Source organism: Amblyomma maculatum, chromosome 1 (genome assembly GCF_055883805.1).
Source record: "Amblyomma maculatum isolate TAMU_Amacu chromosome 1, ASM5588380v1, whole genome shotgun sequence".
NCBI classification, from domain to species: Eukaryota; Metazoa; Arthropoda; class Arachnida; order Ixodida; family Ixodidae; genus Amblyomma; species Amblyomma maculatum.
Genome location: NC_139344.1, coordinates 201643661 through 201664314, shown reverse-complemented (window position 1 = coordinate 201664314; position 20654 = coordinate 201643661). Strand labels below are relative to the sequence as shown.

General features: G+C 50.4%; 1 protein-coding gene across 1 annotated transcript in view; it reads left to right on the top strand.

The window, feature by feature from the left end:
* LOC146205361 (uncharacterized) overlaps window positions 1–20654 on the top strand; it is a 107092-nt gene that overhangs the window by 62919 nt on the left and 23519 nt on the right. Inside the window, exon 3 of the mRNA XM_084590021.1 lies at window positions 1749–2018. Within this exon, the coding sequence (XP_084446147.1) occupies window positions 1755–2018 (264 nt within the window). The 5' untranslated portion in view covers window positions 1749–1754. The remainder of the gene's footprint in view (window positions 1–1748; window positions 2019–20654) is intronic.

Below are 20654 nucleotides of genomic sequence, written 5' to 3'. Positions count from 1 at the left end.
TCTTTTTGTCATTATTCGGAAGGCCCGTCGAATTGACATTTTCTGTTGTTTTTACTTAAATTATTTTACTCGTCTTACCTCTGTTGCATCACCTTATACGGAACACGTCCGGCGCACGCATTTTTACCCTGGATTAGAGACATGTGAGGGCATGTGTAAAATCTCCTTAAAAAAAAATGTCAGCAAAGTGGACATTCATGCGGATCATTAGAGTGAATAATTTGAGTGAATCCTTATTTGCAGTTAATTGCAATTAACTTATGATGGTACTTTAGTTGAAGCGCTTTTCGCAATAAGCTGGCATATTATTAGCAGAGCACTGTCAGAAAAATGTGTTGTCATTTTAGACCGCATATATTCATGACTGTAAGCGTCGCACATGCGTCATTGGCGGCGTTTTCTAGATTTAGCACCATCTTTCGGCATATTCTGGATGTATGACACAGAGAATTGCGACTGCAGCGCAGCCCAGTAATAATTCCTCTGCTGGGGTGGTGCCACAAGGGGTAGGGCGCTCGACTTCTGTGCCCAAGGATGTGCGATAGAATCCAGGCCTCGGCACCTGTTTTTCGATGGAGGCGAAAAGCTGGGCGCCCATGTGCTGTGCGATGTCAGCAGTGCACATTAAAGAATTCCAGGTGGTCGAAATTTCCGGAGTCCTCCACAAGGTCGTCTCTCATGGGCCTAGTCGCTTTGGGACGTTAAACCCCAAAAACCAAACCAGTAAAAATATGGCTCATATTAGTTTGGCCCTGTGCGTATAGAAAGCCTAGAAGCGTTAGCGAGGGGCTGTAATTCCATATTTGGTCTAACGGCATATATGCATTCCTGAGTTATATGAAATCATCTGTCTGCATGCGTCTTCGGTGGCGGCAACCCACTGTTTCGTGTTGCAATATATATACACTCATCATATTGGCTTGAATTCGCTGACAGGGCTTTCAGACGTATGCCCGGCACTTCACACACGTGCGCAGGAGCTCCGCGTTTACAAATGAGTGAGCACGCGCATGCACATAAGCCGAGCTCTCCAGGCTTCCACTCTGTACCATACCCGCGCTACTGTAAACACTGCGCTCGTCTGCGGGAATCACTGTCCCTCTCGGTGCGTTCGCAGTCGGACGGCTGCCATTGAGAGCATTTGTTTTTGCATGCGCTCAGGGTCTGCTCTGTTCGTTTCGCCTGTTTGACCGTCAAATGAGTGCGCGTTTCATCATTCCCTGGGGAGGCACATGTTGTCGTCGCTGGTTGAGGGCTGTAAATGTCATGTCTTTCTTGGGTATCTAAACTATTGCGAGACAAGAGACCTTACAAAATACCTTTCCCTGCGCGTCCAGTCGGGGGCGCCCCGTAGAGTGAGGCTGGAGTGAGCGGAGACAACAATGGGAGCGTGGCTAAGCGTAACAAAACGAGTCGACGCGGAGCAAGTGTGTGTGGTCTGCCTTTTCCGTAATGGCAGCGAAAGGTAGAGCATGTTTGCTGGCTCGCAGATAGTGGCCACCACTGCGGCGTGCTGTCACGGTCGGCAGACATAGACAGAGCGATAATAGAGAAGGAAGCTCGGGGGCAGTGGCTGAAAGCGCGCCCCCCAATCTGGGCCTGCCCTCCGCGGGAAGTCGTCAACAGCGGCGAGAGAGACGCGAAAAGCCACCCACACATGGCAGCAAGGGGGCGCCCCCATAAGTCCCCCGCTGACCCCCCGCGGGAGAGGAGGCCACACCGTGAGCGGCGCTTGCTCCCCTCGGCAGGTCCCGATGCCAGGCCAGACGACTCAGAGTCTTCATGGCAGCGCTCCAGCCGCCGGGACGCCGTGTTGCGAGTCCGGGCGCCCCGTCTTGACCGACCCGATCACCGGCCAGACGGTGTGCTCCTGCCAGTACGACGCGCAGCTGCTCAACTACCAGAGGCTTGCCGCCTCCGGGCTGCCCATCAACATGTACGGGACGGCGGCGTACGCCGGAGACCAAGGCTTCCTGCCCCTTGGCGCCGCCGAGCAGTCCGCCTTCTACTCGCCCTCGGTGAGTGATCCCTTGGCGCGCTGCCCACGTGGGGAGCGAGCACGCGGCCGCCGCGCGCGCGCTCGCCCGCTGCGGCTTTTCTCACTCACCACGCGGCATAGATTAGTCGCCGCGTTAGTTGCTCATTTGTCCCAGTGATCTCCCTTCCCTTAGGGTCTGTGCGCTTCGTTATAATTAGTAACCGAAACTATATGAGCCGAAGACAGCCTTTGGTACTAACGACAAGCAATGCGATATCAGTGTATCATTTTGATAAGCTTAATTTGGCTGCTATCAACGCTAAATCCCCAGATGCGAATGACTGTGAAGACCTCTTGATCTCGTGATTTGAACTATCGATAACAGCGTCACCTATATGGTCAGTATAAGCTTGCTGTGGTGTGACTGGTCACTGTAGGCCGCTTTGATTCGGGGTTTATTTTATTTTTTTTTTCACACATTTATATAATATCGACGAAATATGGGGCAGAGGAGCTCCGGGTAAAGCAATAATAATGGAGGAAAGCAAAACGAAACTGACACCAGCAACTGAATGGCTTCCTGATATACGTCTGAGTGCCTAATATTATTTTTTTTCCCCTCTATATGTTAGAACCATGGTTTAACCAGATACTAAGAACTGTTAAGGCTCAATGTCGAAAAAGCTAGAAACAAAACTAATTTAGCACAGCAGATGCATGTTTATTAGAGCGGCGAATCAGTGGCGCGACCTCGTGTTCTCTTTTAGCACAACAGTGCAGTTCGCTTCATTTGAGAGCATTGTTGACCTTATAGAGGATATATGTTCATTACAGACGCTTATGCTTGTCACTACACGGACAAGTTTTGAATTAAATATTCGATGCCTAGTAGATGTTGGCAGCCATCGCCCACGAAATTCACGGTTTGTTCACGACAGTTGACTTCAAAACAGTCATTCGAGGCGAGTGATACAGTTTCATCCTAGTTTCAATGCCTAAAAATCGCACGATTTTTTTAACGCGTTTTCTTATTTCTGTTGGTTTGTGACGTTTATGTGGAGCTGCTATCTGCGCGTATTTCCGCGTGATTAGCGGTATTAAAGCGACCCAGATCAATGGGGAGTGTTGAACCTGGTGTATTTTTATGTATACATTGTCCGGCCCGAACAGACAACGGATGCTGGCGATGCTATAGAACTTTTGGCTCCTTCCGAAGTTTTCTCGCCAACTAGAAACTATTTACCACCGACCTCGTCTGAACTAGCTGTGCATATACAAATGGCTTGCGATACCGTTTCGGTGAAATGAACAGTCCGCATTGTGGCAACTGTGGCTCGATTGAAACTGTGGAACATATCCTGCTTGAGTGCTCTGCGTATGCTGATGTGCGTGCGTATTATGAACATAGCGTGGAGAAGCTCTCCCCAGTGCCTTTAACAATGGGCAGTGTTTTAGGTCCCTTAGCCTGCCCTAGGCAACAGAGACTCGCGATTAACTTTTTATTTACGTATTTGAAAGACATTGGACTCCTTGACAAACTCTAAATTCACCTCGCATGTTTCCCTCAGGTATTTTTCAAGCCTCTATAAGCACATTTGTCGGATCATGCATTTCATTATTTCATTTTATACCATTACTCCATGAAGCACCTTAACACATATCTAGTGGCCGCATTTTATCTCCCCCTTCAATTTTATTATTTTCCTCGCCATTCATTTTCAATCTTTCCCTCCCGAATTCCCCTCCCTACACAGAGTAGCATGTCAGTGAAATCTAAACGCCGGCGAAATTCTCTGTTTTTTTTTCATTAGAGTCTCTCTCTCCCTCTTTACGCACGCTGCTCATACATTAACAGTTATTTTTAGTGGGGACCCTCAGTTCACTGTGTGCAGTGTTCACAGGGCCCTTGAGACACCGTCTCCGGCTTCAATGGCATGACGTGACAGCACGTATTGCGTCCGTCTGTGGCATCGCTTGCACATCCTCGTTCGTGTGCACGCACGTTGCTACACTCTTAGTTCTCTGTTTCCACATTTGTACCTGTTATACCTCGCGCATACACACTAGCGTACAGTTTATTGCATATTTAAGCAATCAGATTTAACGGGCGTGTGTAGCCTAAAAGTAGCGCGCCTAACTCGGGATACAAAGTGGGCTCGTGATGTCATAAAATCCTTCGACCAATCAGTGCCTGGCCATGTACAGTCATGCTTGTGATTGTTCGTTCACAACGCTGAATTTTTTCTAGAACGCTGTTACGTTGACACTGTCACGTTTAAAAAAAAAATAGCAAACAAGGCGTTTCGTTGTTGTTAAAGGGCAACTCCGGGGGTTTTTTGACATTCGAATATTGTAGTGAAACTTTTACCACAGGTTCTTCTCTCCGTCCTGACGCATTCTACAAAATTTGGGTGCCGTACGATAATCCGTTCATGCGCAATACGGCTTTAAAATATGCCGTTTTCATGGCTTAAGTTGAGAGTATTTCTGCGGGCAACACTGAGTTTCTGACGTCACAAACAGTATACAGGCGTTAATGTCTACTTCCCGCGTGATTATGAAATTTTGAGGTTTATATTGAACTACCTCAGACATTTCATGCAGTGCGGCATGATTTCCACACTTTATTTTCACAATCCAACGCACGTACGAGTGTTTTTCTAATACTGAGTGTGACGTCACCATTTCGTCAAATGTGACGTCGTTTCTGGCCGTGAAATCAGTTTCGGTTTCGATTTGCTGTTTTTCTTTTTTAAAAATACTCCTAATTGGAATTTTGGAAAACGGTTTTTTGTGTTGGAGTCAGGATGTGCCGAGGAATGTAATTCAATTAAAAACACAAAATGATGAAAAAACCACCGGAGTTGCCCTTTAAGCGATGCGCAATAGTTTTTCTACCTTTTTTTTTTTTTTTTTAGAGTAACTGGTCTACAGAAAGACCTATAATCCGCTTGCCTTTCCGGGGGCATAAGCTTAGATTTATTATATCATCCGCGCAAAAATTTTACGATAAGGTGCTGGCTATTGTTCTCTGTCGAGTAAACATCGTAACGCGCAAGTTCCTTCTGCTCAGGCGCGCGGAAGGATTTTGGCTCAGTGTGTCAGATGCCAACCTTTCAGTGCATCTTTGCTCATTTCTGAGAGGACGCGAGAGTTTTGTTCAGCTCAATAGGGGCAGGAGTGGCGGCCGAAAAACGTCTTCATGGTCCTAGCTACGGACTCCGAAAAGGTGACAGGGGGTCCACGGCACCACGTGAGCTGCCACCACGATGCGTTTCCCCGCCACGGGAAGAAAAACGCCCGGCACACCGGGGAGCGTGCCTTCCTAGTCACGGTGCACACAGACGCCTAATCCGAAGATGTCCAACGGCCATGTACCGTGCGCAGGTGTCACATGTTAACACGGCTGACCAAACGTGGGCCCAGCCCCTCGGATCATTTTGGCTTACAGTCGCAGCAGCGAGGGAGGCCCGCTCATGAAACGCGTAAAATGCTTGTCCACACTTGGGCACGGTTTTGGGGCACAACTCTGGCAGGACAGAAGAAGCGGCCACAAAAGTCGTCATTGTGGCCGCTTTGTGCAGCGCTACACACGCGGGATCATGTCGCGCGCAAGTTAAGCGCAGTTGACAGAGATTCCTTGGCACCCTTTTGTGGTTTCCAACGGGCGAGGCGGCAGAATGCTCGCGCAGCAGACACCGAGGGTCAGAAAAGAGCTGAGAGGCGATGCCTACGGATGCAAAAAAAGGGAAGGCCGAGGTGCTTGGCGCTCAGAGGTGGAGGGGATGTCTCACGCTAACACCTTTCCCACAAGAGCGCGTTCCAGCGGGCTGGGGTTTTTGTTCGCTGAGCGCCTCGCAACTGCCTTTCACTATTGTCGAAACGGTAAAAAGCAGCTCCGTGTTTGCCACCAACTTGAAGCTTCGGAGTCCGTTCGTTACCCCACCGCTATGCTCTTTGTTCCCGTGTGTGAGTGCGATGTTGAGCTGCGTTGCGATCACTAGTGGCGCATTCGCAAAACGGTATTTTTGAACGCGAGAGCGTTATTGCCCCCATGTCGAAAGTGTCCGCCAGCGTAGACCGTTTGAAGCCTCAAAAAATGCGCTGGCATGAAGTGACTTGGCCAGGCGCTCATTTGTTAGAGGTGCGGTTTGCTAAAACAAATGATTAAGAAAGTAATGTCTCCTAAAATCCTTTGCATAGGCCATAATATAATCATGTGTCATGCTGTAGAAAAGTGAAGCTCATTCGTACATGCAGCACGAATCTCATTGATCGTCTGCGATTTCTTTTTCCCCGAATACCTGCTATCATTTTGGCATGCGCATATCGCATGGTGACTTGCTGGCTAGCATGCATAATTACCCGAGAGCAATGCGGAAACGTGCATCCACCTTGCCATGCTCAGGTATTAGGCAAAGCATACAAAGTGCACATTCGACATACACGGTTGTCTTTTCTTTTAGGTATCCACAAATACGGTGTGACAGCTTTATACTTGATGCAATGACGTCAACACGTGGCTTGTTGATGACCACTGGAATAGTAGCAATGGTTTGACAATGCGCCTACATGAAGAAGTTGGCTGTGCCTATTCGGATATATAAATCAGCAAAGATCGCGAAAATGCCGATCCCCCTTATCGCTATTATTTTATCGTCTTTTCTGGCCTCATTGCAAAAAAAGAACGAAAGAAAGCGCAGTGCTAGCAATCCCTTTATTATGCACAGCATCTCCACGATGCGCGTAGTTCACACCGCTCTTTTTTCATGTCGCGCATCCTCCTCGAAGGACGCCTTCAGCCCAGTGCAAAGAGTGATGTTTTTCGCCTTGCGGTTCTGGATTGTGTCGAAAGGAAGCGTCGCCAGCACAGCCGTGGCGATGTTTTGTCTCTTGCGAGCCGCCGCGGCGTTGTTGGAGGCTGGCGATTAGCGAAAGGTCTCCTTTGTCCGGAGCAGCAGAAAGCGTCGCGTGGTGCCTCCAAGATGCGGGGCTTCTCGACGGCAAAGGATTAGGGCGCGTCCGGTCTGCGAGCCTCGTTTGGCTGAGGCGAGAATTGCGTCTGGGAATGGTCCAGCGCCCAGAACGAACGAAATTGCAGACACGTACGCCTTGTAATCCTTCCTGGAAACAAGGATTTCTCGGCCCGAGGGCCACCGCGGCATGGAAATGTCCGCCTGGGCCGCCACGCAATCCTCTTTGCCCGGCGTCGTGTCCGACATTGTCGGTGCACTTAGCACTTCTCCAGATAAGGGGCAACGTGATCCATACCAAGCACGCAACAAGAAGCTCGCTGCCTGTCGTTGCGCACTCTCAGCGAAAGCAAAACCCGATGCCCACTGCCGCAGGATTAGAAACACACAAGCCAAAAAACTTTTCTTTATCTCGACCAGCATTGCTGCTGCTAGCTCGCCTCCGTGAATGAACGCGACGTGGACAGTCTTGGCCGACATGAGACGTTTGGGCCATTCGCGGTGGGCGGAAGGACGCGCATTCAATCCCTGCGCCCAATGTTGCGTGCATGTACGCTTCATTCGTCATGGCGGCGACGATTCGGTGGGGCAATAGGGGCGAACTCTTCGTTGGTGTGCGGGCGAATCAATTTCACTTCGTGCGCGCGTTGGAACAGCTAATCGAGGCGTCAGCGGGAAGGAAAACAAGGGGCCGGGGTCCATTTAGGCCAATCAATGGAAGCACGAAACCGCAGCGACCTCCCGCGTTCCTTCCGAGCGGGCGACCACCTGATTGGTCGCCGGGGGGCCTCCACGCGGGCGTCCCGCGTTCCTCAGATTGACGCCGGCGCCGGGCTCGTTGAGTTATTTGAGCCCGCAATCCATGACGGACGGCGCGGTCCTTCTGGCGGGGCTCAAGGGCCCGCAGTGGTGATTAATTGCTGCCGCCGGCCTCGGCAGTGTGAATCCTACCAGGACACTTGAACCCGAAGCAATGCGCCGAATCAAAAGGGGCCTGCCTGTTCGGTGCACCCCGCTGTCCGCGATCACGCCGTCGTCGCGCGTTTTCGGAGATGCGCGACACAAATAACCCGAGACGCGCGTCTACAAAGACAAGACGGTCGTACTTCACGACTCATGTCAGTTACGGCGGGAACGATAAAGATAGCGTTGAATGTGCCACCCCCTCCCCTATTCTTCACTTTTTGCGACGGTGAAGAAGGGCTGTGCGTGCCCTGTCGTTTATTTGTGAGTTCGTGACTATTACGCCGAGCCGTAAAGAAATGTTCTTGCTAGCGCCGTGCCTGACTGCCGCCGTATGTTTCAAAGGAACGCAGCAGCAAAATAACGGCCTGCATTCGCGTGTGGCTAAAACTGTGCCGGCTGCTGCACGCGGGCACGAACTGCGTGTAACGGGGAAGCGACGCAGTCCGCGCCGTCGAAGCCGCGGTGATCTGCAGCCTTTCTGTCTTTCCCTGCAGGGGGCGCACGCTTTCCCCAGCCACTTCAAATTCAGACTACGTCACTTCCGACGCTGATATCTGGCTTCTCCTTTTGCGCCTCGGACAGCGGCGTCTCATTTCCGGGCGGTCGCCCGCCAAGAATAACAGCACGGGCCCCATAATCTCGGCCAGTGTCGCGCACGCTGTCGGCGCCCTGCTTTCTACCGATAGAGCCCGTCGGGAGGCGTGTGGTGATGTGTGTCATTGTTTAGCTGAGGCATGCCGACCGTCTGTTGCGCCACCGTCGCTGAATGGGGCGGAAGACGCGCCCCATACAAACTGCCTGATTAGGAGCCGCTATCGAGCGCTGACCACCCTTTCGGACGCCTCGCCACCCCGGATGGGAAGCGAGATAAAAGGGAGCCCAATAAGACGGGACCCTTTCAATTAAGATGTGCTCGCCGCATTCGAGAGTCATTTCGGCCCCTATCGCGCCTTCGCGCTTGAAATCGCCCTCGGCTGCCCGACACTGGGGGGAACTCCAGCGCGCGACCCGAGCGCTTGTTGCACCATTATGGCCGGGGTGCCGCCCAGATATACGCGGGGGCTGTTTCACTTTGGCTTTCTCGGCGGGGCGTGGGGAACAGTTCTTGCTGGCACTCACGGCCGTTTCACATGCCCCGCTCCACTTCGTGAGGGGAATCAAAGCACGCTTTAGCGGACGTATAAAACGCGTGCATGACATTTTCCTTGCTGATAAGGCTATAGGGTGCCGTCTCTGACCACGGCACTCGGTTTTGCAGCATGGACTTACCTCGTCATCACCTGAACCATGGAGGCACTTTTCTAGACGTCTGAACTGAAATGAGCGATCTTGATCGTTAGAAATTCGCTAGGAAGGATCGGTAATGTTACAGCAACTCTGTGAAGCTATCAAGCATGGCCGGGCGGTGAACATTAACCTTGACGTCGTATGCTCGCGGCAATGTTCTGGTATGTGAAACATCACGGTTGGTGCATGGCTCGTATGTTTTGCGTTTTTCGCTACAGAACGTAGTTTACTCAGCCAAGCAGAGCCAAATCTTACGTGAAATTACGGTCGCGCACGCGTGGTGCAAAGAACCTTCCGTTTAAAGCATAAGGAATATGCAGCCGTTCAGCCCTCGTGACACTGAGCAGCTGTTTAAATGAAGGGACGCAGATTATGTTTCATAATTTGGAGGAGGCGTTTCCTCTGACCATCTGTCTCAAACGAAAAAACAAAACTCGCCCGTTTCTGTACCCTGCATTCCTTGCTAGAAATTCGGGGCTTTTGTTGCCTTACATTTTGTACAACAAAAGCACCGAGTGCTTGCGGTGTTTTCTTTTCTCGGCACACTTTTGCAACGATGCCCCGTTCTGGCTCAAAACGAAATCACAGTATTAGGGGCAGCTCTTGTAGGAGATTACGTAGAAAGAGGTGCACATCGTATATGTATATGAGGAAAAATATGGAGAGTAAAAGAGGTGTGTAGTTTTGCATTTTTACTTTTTTAAATGCTTCGCACAAGCAACCTCAAATGCGATATTTGATGCGAGCCTTAGAAGCATGGGAAAGCCAGGCGCCACGACGGCGGCCCTCTATACGCGCGGAAGGGAGTCAGAAGGAGCAGGAAAAACGGGAGACTCTTCGCAAGTCGCTGTAGCTGGCTCTTTTGCTCGAGTTGACCGCTGGAAATCTAATATGAGAGGAATCCAGATTTGCCCGGCTTGTCGCGTACGCTCGGTGGCCAAAACGTCGCCTGGCGAGCGGTTGCAGAGTCCGTCGATTCAGCAGCTCGACCAAAGATACAAGCCGCCCGGCACTTTCCTTTTCTGCTTTTTTTTTTTCTTTCCCTCGGCGGCCATGTGCTAGTGATATTTTCCTTCCTTTCTTCGTTTTTTTTTTTCGGTTTCGTGAAAACCGCTCCCTCAGTCTTTTCTTTATTTTCCTCTCATTTCTTTTCAGCCGTGTCGGTGGAAACTGTGCATCGTGCTGACGTGGCGTGCATGTGGCGCTTCGAGCTGTTTTCGTGCTCTGCCATTTCGGCGGGCCTCGGGCGTGGACGCGCGTGGAGCGCTATACAATTAAAATGCGTCGAAAAGACGCGCCGCCACGCTCTAAGATTTTCGCAGTCCTTCTCGCGACGCAGCCGTCCGAGTAGCAATGTTATAAGTGAGGAGGCAGGCTTGGGGCGCAAAATGCTTCATCTTTGTTTCTTTTTCTCTCTCTGTTTTTCTGACCCTTATTGAAGAGAAAGCGGCTGTTGTCCTTTCGTCGTCTGGGCCTTTTAATCATCTGCTGGCACACACAGCAGCATCGCAAACCTCGTGGAGGCCGATAAAGACGTACGGTACAGAACGCGCCAATCAATTCAAAAAGAAAATGAGACAGCGTGTCTGACCCGAACACGCGCTTCTCTCCAGCTCTCGCCGTGTCGCATGCAGAGCACGTCGGCGTGTTATGAAAGTGTTCGCATTAATAAGCGCGTAACTGCGCCGACTTGAAGGAAGAACGAATAGTGACCACGATGAAAACATTTTCGCGAAAGTGGGAAGAACGCAGGATGGCCGGCGTCAAAGGCCAAGTATATTCAGGAAACCATGCGAAGCGTCGCAGTCGTGGGACGGCGCATGTCTGGCACTGCCGCCTCCGCATGCCTTGTTTCCTGAATATTCTGGAACCTGTTTCCTACGTATTGTATGTATGTTTAAGGCGACGATCATTTTTATTGTTAAGCCGTCTCTTGCCTCTGTTACATGCAGTGTCCCGTGCACGTATGTATACATGTGGTGGCGTCAGGAAGCGGCTGTGGGCGTCTTCTAGAGAGGAGGGCGTCGCTTTAAAGTGGACAACGCATCTGTTACTAAACCTGGCTCAAATATCTGCCCATCCACCAACGCGAGGCGCTAAGAGGTATTGTCGGCGCGCTAAGGCCACGCGCAGTGCTGATGCGGCGTTTGCACGCCGTAATCGGGCCTGCTTAAATGAGGTCGCGCCACGTCGACGGCTTCGCGAGGAGACGACGCTATCGCGATCTCGTCGCCCACAAGATTTGTGACCGGCATCGTTCCCCGCACAGCGCTTGCGGCCGATGCAAATGGGAGAGCGCATAATCTTGGACCGTGCCATCGCTGTGCCCAGGGGCAATGTCTACGACTATGTCAGATTCACAAGCTGCGCCAACGCTTTGCCAACTCCGGGATTTTGCGACGAGGAATACGCTGCTCTCATTAGAGGGTAGTTAAGGAAGAAAACCAGGGCTATTTATTGATACAGCGCATAATGAAAGATGCATTGGTAACAGAAAAAAAAATGTTACAGCTGACTTTACTATTTCGAACCCGTTGCTGTAATGCGGCTGCAGCGCTCAAGAAAATCTGTGGAAGCATAGATAGACTCTTGCGATCTTAAGTGCACCCTCTGGGGCTATAATTGTTCGAAATATGAACTAGGGATATTATTCACTCTAATTTGTGAAATATACTTCAAGTTTACTTGTTACGCGTCGTGCTGGTTTCAACAGCGCGGCAGGAGACCGGCGCGAAAAAACGATGTGGTCCCACGAATTAAAATTTCCCTGACGCATACCGGCGTCTAGAAAAAAACAGGCCGTGCAACAGTAGCGCTGAACTTCTCGAACGACCAAAAGCATCTTTTCGGCATGAAGGCGCACAGTATACACAGCGCTGTGGCGGAAATCCAACCGGCGGCGGGCGAAGTAAGGGCTCAGCATCCGGGCTGCTTGAGCGCAGTGAATCAGTTGCGCACTCTCCCCATTAATCCGGGTCCTCCAATCGAACAGATGATCGGACCAACTCTCCCCGGGTCGGCATGCGACGCCGGCTGCGTCCTCAGCCGTCGCTGGCTCCCGAAAGGGGAGAGCAGGCCCCGGAACCCTTTTTCCCCGGCCATAAAAAGGGACCGAGGTAAGGGCAATTTCCTAGGCGCGGAAAATAGCCATTAGAGATGCAGCCCGGGAGCCCACTCTGAGCGCGATCTCGGCGAAGGAACTCTTTTCAATTGGGGCGTCTCCACTTTGCGCGCCCCAGCCCTACAGGAGTCGCTCCGATGAAAGGTACAAGCTGGGGCCCCCAAGGTGACGGCTTCCTGCCGCTGATAAAAGCCTCGCCGTTGCGCCTCATAATAGCGCCCAGGGCAAAAGAGGAGGTGCCGCAAAAGAAGAGGGGGAGCAGCAGAATGCGTGCAGCCAGAGAAGGCGAGAAGCGCCTCCATTTGCATAATCCCCAGTGGAGCGCGCGACAGAATTAACATTTTATGACAGGGGCGCCGAAAAGCAAGCGGAGGTGGCCGACTCTGCGCGCGCACTCGAGCGCTGGCTGCAGCTGCGAGACGCCGCGTCTACGCCAACGCGGCTCAAACGGGTTGACCCGACGGAGAAAGTGCGGCCGTACCCTGCACCTGGCGGTCAGGTTTAGCGTAGCCTCCTCCCTTTGCGCGCACGTTATGCTCTCTAGTCGAAGATTTTCCGGGTAAAGTGGTGGCCCTTGTGTACGGCTCTCTTCAACGAGAAAATGACGTTGTTTCGAGCACTCTGCTTGAACGTCCTTGCTTGCGTCTTTTGTGAACTGCGCTGTAGACCTCGAGGCTACACACGCCGCTTGAAAGCGTCGGCTTCTGCGCGGCCATCGCAGGCATAAACCCGGTGCGTCCATCGACGTTGCGCGCTTCTCAGGCCTAGCGGAGAAGCCGAACAACCCGCTTCGAATTCCGCGGGGTGAACATTTGTCATACAATCGCGGCGCCGCGAAAACGGGACTTGTTTTCTAAGCGGCACCGACATGTCTGACTCGAGAGATTCGCTCCCTGACCTTAGAAAACAAGGCCTGTTCCAGCGAACGCCGGACGGCGTAAGGCGGCTTCCACGTCTCTGGCGGCAGTAAGAAAGACGAATCGGCCAGGTTTATCGGGAACCGGGCGACCGGCCCAAATCGCGAGCGGTTCCGGCGTCGCTGTCTCCCGGAACGTATGCGCCGGGTTATTAATACAAACACGCCGGGCAACCAAAGACGCCGCTCTCGTCCGTAATGTATCGCTCATGGAAATAATGCAGACCTTCGTTTGGCGGCCAAGACTTTTTTCAATATCTGTTGGACAGGCAAAAGAAAGTTTTCGTGCGTAGGAAATGTTAGAAAATTAATGCTTCCCTTTGTTTCATGACTCGAATGCGAACACCGCACCGATTAGGCAAATCGCGCCAGTTCCTGGCCGTGATCTCTTGACATAGGCAAGACTTTATATTTTTGGTTGTTCTCCTGGCGGGATCAAATAATTCACCTCGGGTCGCGCTTTTATTTTGCTTCGACGCTCGCATTGCTATCGCAGCACGACGAGCGTTCAGTTTCGTCAGAGAGCGCCGGAGCATCTTTATTTGCGTTTTGGAGACGAGACGGATGACGCTAGCACTGGGACCGAGCGTACGTGCGCGCGTAACTTTATCCTCGCCGAAGAAGGGTGACCACATGAGCATGGGGAGGATAAGCCTTGCGTCAGGGGCTGATGGAGCGTTCCGCAGTAGCAGAGAGCCTTGTACACGATAAATCGCTGGGCGACTGAGACGAGTGCAAAAAAGAAAGACAGAGGTTATGTAGCAAACTTCCCGAGTTACGACACATTAAATAAAAGAAGGAGGCAAGCGAAATAGAGCTTGAAACCCGAGATTTACCATAGGTCCTCATGTCTGGTAAATCTCAAAAGAGAAGTAAAATGTCCGAGCTTTAAGATAAGAAAAAATAAAGAGCGGCAAAGATGTCTTTGCGTAGAAGCATCGGCGAATATAAATTTTCTGCCACACTTGAGGATTGGAGAGCGCCTATGTGTATGTAGTTCAGATAATAATTGAAGCGACGCGAAAGTGCTAATCGTATCGCGAATTTCGTGCCATGTTACAGCTCTATTCAGTGTAATATTCTGTCAGCATTCGTGTAAGTTCTCGGAGAAAAAAAAAAAAAAAGATATAGGAGCCTACCACTGGTCGTGTTCCTTTTATCCCCCGAGAGTCCTCTGTCGTATCAGGCAATATCGCGTTGTCTTGACCGTGTCCTCTCCTGTTCGGCGTTCGTGTGTGATGGTAGACCGACCGCCATCAGATTACACCCAGCTCGACTGCAGGGCGGCGCCTTTTTAGACATGGGCTTCTGCGCTGGAGCGGCATAAAAAGAGCGCGTACGTGAGCAGCTTGGCTCATTTCATTTCGCTAACAATGCTGGCATGCCTGCAGGCACCCCTCCACGTCTGCGTATAGATGCCCTGATGCCAATCTCGCCCGAAAACCGTCATTTTTATGCGCCGTGCGGCTTCGGCCGCAAAGCTGTCCGAGCATCTCTACTTCATGTGACATCCAGTCGCCTTCCCTCTTGTGACGGGTCGCGCAGCTCTCGACGCATGCGCGCGCGCACAGACACATCTGCCCTCGACGGCGTGACAAGTCTGTCGGTGCGAATACCAAACATGACGTGAAGGCCGTGCTCCCAGCAGAAAGGATAAAAAGAAAAAAAGAAAAACGAAAAGCGAAGAACTAGCAAACTACAACTACAGCTAACTACATAAGGAGGTGCAATTATGTGATACCGAGGCTATCTTTCCCTTGTTTTGCGCCGCGCCGCCAGTTTCGTTCCATGTTTTCAACTTGCAACTGTGAGAGGTGTCACCGAATGTAGCGGGGTACTTTTGCTTGTAGCGTTATTTGTGCATCCCGGTGGCTTCGGCAGGTCGTAAAAAGTACATTCGCCCGTGTACGTGTAACGCACGAGAATTTCGAGAGCGGCGTTATCGGATTGAATACAGAAGGTACAGTACTGGGCACACGTGGAGACAAATACTAACCGGAATGGAAAGACGAAAGCGATGGCTGTGTACCTAGAGTATCCGGCCACGCTCATTGCGCATTTGTCGAAACACAACCAGTTATCCGGAAAGATATCGTCCAGCTTGGTGAATCACGCTTACTCAGAGAGCTTGGTAGCGAGCTCGCCTTTACCAGGAAATCTCGATACGAGAATAGGAAGTGCCTTTTTTTTTTCTTCTTCTTCTTTTCGACCGCAGGCATTTTCCTCACTTCTCGGGTGTCATGGTGTATCGTCGTCGTTGCTGACACCGTGCTGCACAGGGCGTTTTAAATTCAGTCGTCGTGTGGAAGACCAGTGCCTGCAGGTAGTTTCGCGCTGAGCCTGCTGCCGAGCGTCGACGGCCAACTTAGCCACAGTGACGAGAAAAAAAAAAAAAAAGGAAACCTGGGAGGAACGCAAGTAAAACGAGCGTTGTGTGGTCCTTACAAGAGAAAAGGCAAACAGCGATATCTTGTCTTGTACTACTGGATAGGTCTCTAAAACGCGGTTTCTTTCTTTTTATTTGTATATGCGGAGTTGTTCTAGAAACGGAGGCAGCGGCTCGGGTACCGCGCGTTTTATGGCACTTTGATGAAATTCCTTGCAGACTGGCTAACCGCGACACGATCTGTGTCGAGTGAAGCTGCAGGGTGTACGAAGAGCGGCAATGGAATCGAAAAAAAGAAAGCCAGGAGAGAACTGCAGCAAACACGGCGTTCATTGCCGGGTGCTGTGAAGCACACATGCGGCACTTATCTTGCAAGGCGAAACCTAATCGTTGCTGCAGGTACGCGTATAGTAGGAAAAAAAAAAAAAAAAAAAAGACGCCTTTTCTTTTTGCGACTGGATCAAGAGGTGAAAACATGTCGGGGCGTTAGAAGTCCGCCGCTGCAATACCTGAGCAGCTACTTTTTTCGCGCAAGCATCCGCGAGCCAAACCTGTGGCTTTCTTTCTTCGCCTGTTCCAGTTTAACGCTCTCCTCACAGAGGACCGCCGCAGAAGAAGGGCTGCAAGGTGCGGGGTGGGGGGCAAAGTAGCTTCTGAAAGCACGGAAGACGGTGAGTGCGATAGCGTTTCGGCGCCGTTTGGCCGATGGTTCCCGGGGTCAGCTCCTCCTGTCTGCGGTCAGCCGTTGCTCGCCTCGTCGGGGACCGATCGATGGCCGTGTCAAGCAGGAGCCCGGGGACCCCGTCCTCAGCCCCTGGCGCTGGCCTGCAGATGAATCTGTCCCAGCTCCCCGCTCCGCCCATCCGCTGTTAGACATCGCCGGCGACCTTCCTGCGGAGAACACAGTGGGCCGCGCTCTCTGGCACAGCGAAGTTCGCGCCGTTTGCACTTTCACCGTGTGCGCGCGCCGGAGGGGCCGGCGAGGATGCGACTGCGGGCAGCTGCTCCTCCGTGTGGCAGCCCCGAAGCGGTCGGCGCCTCGCATGATTAAACTGGCCTCTGTTAGAAGGACGGTGCGTTTCGCGGAACAAGGCTAGAATGCGGGGTTATCCTTCAGTGCCGTTTAATGGCTGAGGGGGAACCTCTACAGTAACCGACGAACTTTGTCAACCGAGGAGCGAGGAAGTATTAATGAAGGACCCGGCGCAATCGTTCAGCTGTGCGTCACTCATATAATTTACTTTATCCTATATTTATGTACCTCTAACGGAGAAACATCGCTCAAGCTCCTGATTTACGGTTCATCCCGTGTAAAACCTTGGCGCCACGATAGCCCATTTCATTTCTATGGGCTTTTGCCAAGGGCTGTTGCATTCACTGTACTGTTCAGGCTCAGAATTTCTTGCTTGTAAGAAATGCCAACAGGTTTCGCTGTTGCTGTGTTGAAGAGCTACTGCTTGGAATTTACTCGCGTTCCTTGCCGGACAAAAAAGCTACAACAACAAAAAAATACACACCCATGAAGTACTGTTGTCTCCGTATCTCCTCAAAAATTACTATCACACGAGACTTCCTGTACACTTCTGCGCTGCATTTAGCGGAAGATTAAAAAACAACAGCGTGCGCCACTACACACAACGTTTGCGTACCGCATCTTCCTGTTACCTCTCCTGTCTGTAAAATAAGCCATTGCATAACAATGGGCAGCTTATGATGAGGGATTATGAGGTCTTACGTTGCTGACTTGATTTTGTCTTTTCCGTTTCCAGCTAGCCTAAAATCATGACGTTGTGTCATCTTTGTACGCTGCTTACCAGCCTCGTGATTATCACTTCGTAAATGCAGAGCAATAGCACCCTCGCGTACACTCCGAAATTTCGCGCTCCGAGCGCTGACTGGTAAGGTCGCCCTGAGAGCGCCGCGGGAGACAAAAGCGACCCGCAGCATGCGAAGGACCACCCTCGTGCCCGAACTCTTGGGTCGGAAGGAGAGAAAGAAGAGGGGAGCAGGAAGGAATTCGTTCACGCAGACTGATTAGCCCAAAGCACACAAAGTGACAGGTCGCTGTGTATGCTGCTCGATAAACCGGAGCAGGACCAGATAAACCCGTCTACGTGCACCGCCAAAATTATGAACTACCTACGTGATTTTGGCTCCACTTATTCTGCGGCGCATGCTCCTATTATGTCCCGCTTTGCTGTTTTGTTTCGCTACCAACTTCCCAGCGATCTGGGAATTGGGTAGCGATCGAGTATGTCCATAACCGACCTGGCAACATTGCAGAAACGGACGCCTTCGACTAACGCACGATAGAGCGTGATGGATCGCACGGTTCCGATGCGACGAACAGGTTTTTCTTCGCGGGGTCGCCGCGTATCTCACACTGGGTCAGCTTCGCTTGTTTTGCGCACCCGTGTGAGAGGTGCGCGGCTGCGACACAGCTAGCGTCTCCTGGAAGGAAAGAAGCGAACTACTATAATCACTGCGTCGCGCGGCTGTCGTCGATGGTCTGCATATGTATGCAGCCGTTGTGCTACCACATTTGGGGCCGTTACCGCGCTGAGCTTTGTTGGTGCCCCGGGCCTCTATATTACGAGATAGCGCGGCTGCAGGCCAGGTAAAGCTATCTTGCCTGGTGCACCCGCACTGTAAAAAATCTTTGTTGAAAAATGCAGAAATTTTCTGGCATGCTGTCCTGCTAGAAATTTTCTGTTTTTAAATTTTTTTTGTAATTTTACAGTTTTTTTTCTGTTTACAACTGATAGAAAATTTTTGTAAATTGACAAACATTTTCTGTTATACGGCGTTTTTTTTATTCTTTATGTCTGTTTTTCTTTTGTCGCAGTGAAAATAATGATGCAAATATATCTCTCTCTCCTTTTTTTCTCGTCTTGCATTTCACGTTTTCTGCCTGTAACAACAATAAAATTGCGTTAAGCGCCAATTTCTTCAATAAACACTATTTTAAGGCGGAAGCCTTGCCAACTACATTTCACGAGTATCTTTCGGCGCTGGCAATACTCGATGGCGCCCATAAGGTTGGCCTCGCAACAGCCGCTGTCTAGCCACCGAAAAGAAGCAACAGATGCCACTGCTTTACAGATAACACTGTAGTAAGGAGCCAACCAACAACGGACCTCAATGTGGTGCCACTAGTTATCTTCTTTCGAATCGAAATTGTTACGCAGGCGATCATCGGACAGCATCTTCGGAGTTGTCATACCATTTCGCTTTCTATTAAGAATTTACCTAGTATTCAAGTAAAAATCAATTTGCGTAAGAAAATAGAACAGACGGCAAAAAATATATCGAATCTTCCAAACAAAGTTTCGGCTGGAAAACAGAAAATTACTGTTATTTTCGTGAGCGTATTTCGGTCAATGAAGATAAAACAGATATTCCCTGTACTGGTACAGAAGTTTTCTATAAAAATACCTGTAATTTCACTCACATTTTTTTACAGTGCGGCTTTTGTTGTAACGAGCCATCGGCCTGTCCTATGGCTCCGACGAAGAAAGTATAACAACCGGCGCTCCCGCGTGGCTGTCCTCCTGCAAAATCTTGCGCGTTGCCCTTCCGCACCTGAGATCAGTGTAGGGCAGTTAGTACTTCGCATCTGCATTCCGCACGACTGTCGGTAGCTGTAACAACTCATTATCAGTGCGTCTACGTCCACATCTCAAAACTGAACTCGCTGTAAGGAAATTTTCTCGCGTTGCCGAACTGTGGAGGACGTTGAACCTCAAAGATGCGAAGTGGCGAGGGATATTATATTCTTAAAGAAGTCTTTTGTTCCCACCATCAAATTGAGAGGTACGCTGTGATGGAATGCACCGCATATTATTTTTTTCCCCGTCTGGGTTGCTTAAGCGTGCGTGGAAACAAAGGCACACAGGTGGCTTTTTTTTTTCTTTTTTTTTTTCTTTTTCGCCTTCACTGACATTCGGCCGCCGCCGCGGCTGTGATCGATTCCGAGAGCTCTTTCTCAGGAGCCCGACACGATAGCCACTATGTCCGTCTGCCTGAATATGTTAACCTGGCAAAAGCCATGTTATACTTGGAGAGACTAAAAGGTAACACGCCCTTGCCTTAGGCACACGGACAACTTTTGCACGAACATGCAGACAAATTATTGTGTTAATTTTTCACAAAATAAAACAGCTTCTGCAAGGGTGCATAAGTTGTAAAAAAAAAAAAAAGAAAAAAAAAAACTTGTACAGCGTTAAGAACCTGCTATATTGCAATCCAGACGTAATTTTTGCTGAACGTATAGATAACGTAATGTATTGAAATGAATAACTGGTTTTCTTTTTTTTTTTTTCTCTTTCTGTAGAAAATGAAGCCTGACAAAATAAAGACCTGCTAAACCACGTGCAGAAGCCGCTTGAACCAGGGAAGCACGATTTCCCCGTAATTAAACCATAATGCACGAACGCATTTCTTTCTCTTCCCAACGTTTCGATCCTTGTAAAAAGTACAGATACGAAAATGCTATAGTGACTTTCACGGTGTAGAGGTCCGATATCACGGACTCGTTTACAGCAGTCCAATGTGGCTCGATTATTGCGTTTGGAATCGTACGGGTCACATCATTCGAAGGTATGCGCTGCTCGCATAACAACAGCCTGTTTTGGATTACAGGAAATAACCGACAACCAGTGTTTGACGGGAAAACTGCGCAATTTCATATCAGCAGCTTTTAAAAAAAATCTGCATTGACAAAAGCCACGCCTTTCATAAAAGCAATTTTATGAGCGAAGCAGCATGCAATGGAGCGATTTCGAAAAGCGCAAGATATAGTCTTCTGACATGCTCTCATTATGAAGGTGGAGCCCGTCCTTGAAGCACATAGTGTAAACTTGAGCCCAGCGTAACACGCATACACCTTTCCCTCAAGACGCACTTGCCTGAAGGGCGCGCCGTCATGCTGTGAACAGTTGAGCTGTGCGGGGAAGATAGCCGGCACAACCTATGACGAAGTGACGATCGGCGTTGGGTTGGCGTCTATGCTTGATACAGATCTAGAA